This window comes from Ailuropoda melanoleuca, unplaced genomic scaffold (genome assembly GCF_002007445.2).
Source record: "Ailuropoda melanoleuca isolate Jingjing unplaced genomic scaffold, ASM200744v2 unplaced-scaffold393, whole genome shotgun sequence".
Taxonomy (NCBI): domain Eukaryota; kingdom Metazoa; phylum Chordata; class Mammalia; order Carnivora; family Ursidae; genus Ailuropoda; species Ailuropoda melanoleuca.
Window position 1 is genome coordinate 283 of NW_023210836.1, and position 2,294 is coordinate 2,576.

Below are 2,294 nucleotides of genomic sequence, written 5' to 3' on the forward strand. Positions count from 1 at the left end.
AGAGAAATCATCTTATCTGGGGTCATGGAGTGAGGTGTAATGAATGAATGGTTTTAACACACGGGAACATCAGAAGATGGGCCAGGAAAAGATTGGGGGGCCACAACCTCTCAAGGATCACCCCTTGTTCAGACACACCTGCTATAGTATACAGAGCCGTGATGGCCAACAGTCCGACTATGGCCAGGTAGAGATCCAGGTGCAGAGACTGCTGGATAAAAATGGCGCCTGCATACATGTCCACCTGGGGAGACATAAGTTGGCGGATGAATGAATGGAAGGACATTTTCAGCACAGGCTCCCCTAAGCCTGGATTCGGGCAAACACAGAAGAGTCCTAGACTGCCCCCTTATTCAGCCACCTCTTCCCAGATGGGGAGGTCTCAAACTGGAGCCCTGAGGGCCATTACATTTGACACCCATTCACTAGGCTAATACAACTTCCTCCTCAGTCGTCTTCCGGCTTCTATTCTTGGTCTTCTACCCTCCACCCTCGACACTGCAACCCTTATCAAATACTGTCACGATCCTATCATCCTTCTCCTGCCCATTAAAATTCCTCAGTGGTCCTCCCACGTCCCCCATGATAACGTCTACGTAAGTATGTTAGAGTTGCATGCCAGGCTTCATGGGCTGCTCGCCCCTTGGCCTCATTTCCTTCACTCCCTTCATGTTCCCTGCTTCCCTAANTTTTCAGCACAGGCTCCCCTAAGCCTGGATTCGGGCAAACACAGAAGAGTCCTAGACTGCCCCCTTATTCAGCCACCTCTCCCCAGATGGGGGGTCTCAAACTGGAGCCCTGCGGGCCATTACATTTGACACCCATTCGCTGGGCTAATACAACTTCCTCCTCAGTCGTCTTCCGGCTTCTGTTCTTGGTCTTCTAGCCTCCACCCTTGACACTGCAACCTTTATCAAATACTGTCACGATCCTATCATCCTTCTCCTGCCCATTAAAATTCTTCAGTGGTCCTCCCACGTCCCCCACGATAACGTCTACGTAAGTATGTTAGAGTTGCATGCCAGGCTTCATGGGCTGCTCGCCCCTTGGCCTCATTTCCTTCACTCCCTTCATGTTCCCTGCTTCCCTAACGAGCCCTGTCCATCCATCTGGAATGCCAGCCCCCCTTTCCCTAGCTGGGAACCTCGGTCGTAACTTCCCTTGGGAAGGCTTCCCACCTCTGTAGCTTCCCACCAGCCGAGAGGCAGGGTTCTGAAAGGATGTTGTCATCCGACGTCTGTCTCTCAAGCCTGAAGAGTCCGTTATTGTTTGGATAGAATGGAATTCCTCGGCACTCCCCGCCCCCAGCCCACCTCACTCGGGACAAGCTCTCCCAGCCCCAGCTGGAAGCCGAGACAGCGTCAGCGTGAGTCAGGCTCGCTGAGCACACGCGGCCTGGGGGCTACACTGCATCTACCCATCTAACCAAAGGCCCGGGTGGGGCGGGCTGGATGGGCCTCAGCATAGCTGATGAATACCTGACGACTGCCTGACCCCAGGAGGGGGAACGGCCCCCCACAAAGGGGCTGTCAGGGGTCTCGGAGTCCCGTTCTGTGACCCACACCATCCTGACATGTTGCCAAAGCTTTGGCAGGAGTGGAAAGAGGTGTCCTTCCCTCCACCTTTTCTCCCAACTTCCTCTGTCCATGCTTCCCTCTTCCCCCATCCCTCCCGCCCCTCCCACCCTCCGCGCTCCCCGAAGCCTGCCCAAGAGGAGGAAACACATGGCAGGACACACTGCCAGGGGCTGTATTACCGAGATCTTGGTGAAGATGTAAATGAACAGGTAGAGCACAGCCAGAGTGACAGGGATCCTGCTGCCGCCAAAGCGTTTCCTTAGGTATTCTGGCATCGTGGTGACCTGGGGGCCAGAGCTGAGCTGTCACCACCCACACAGCCTCAGGGCACTGGCCCTCCCCCTTCCCTCCCTGTCCTCTCCAAACGCAGCAGCCCCCATGGTCTTCTTAATCACAGACTTAAGAAGGGAGGAGAAAATGGGGACAGAGGAGTGGCTCAGTCAGTTAAGCATCTGCCTTTGGCTCAGGTCATGATCCCAGGGTCCTGGGATGGAGCCCCACGTTGGGGGAGGGGGGGTCCCTGCTCAGCGGGGAGCCTGCTTCTCCCTCTGCCCCTCCCCCTGCTCATGCTCGCTCTCTCACGCAAATAAATAAAATCTTGAGGAAAAAAAAAAGAAAGAGGAGGAGAAAATGGGGGCAGAGGGGTGGGGTGCAGAGGAACTGGGATTCTGTGCAGGGGGATATACCCACCTATTGCTCCCACCCCCACTGTATTAT

At 55.2% G+C, this 2,294-nt stretch overlaps 1 protein-coding gene across 1 annotated transcript; it reads right to left on the minus strand.

The window, feature by feature from the left end:
- Nucleotides 1–7: 7 nt before the first annotated feature.
- On the minus strand, nucleotides 8–2,050 carry LOC117798974 (sodium/myo-inositol cotransporter 2-like). The gene is made up of 2 exons (XM_034651432.1): nucleotides 1,757–2,050; nucleotides 8–244 (listed from the first exon to the last, which is right to left on the minus strand). Exons 1-2 carry the CDS (start codon nucleotides 1,850–1,852, stop codon nucleotides 23–25), a joined length of 318 nt encoding a protein of 105 aa, XP_034507323.1. The 5' UTR covers nucleotides 1,853–2,050; the 3' UTR covers nucleotides 8–22.
- Between the last annotated feature and the right edge of the window lie 244 nt (nucleotides 2,051–2,294).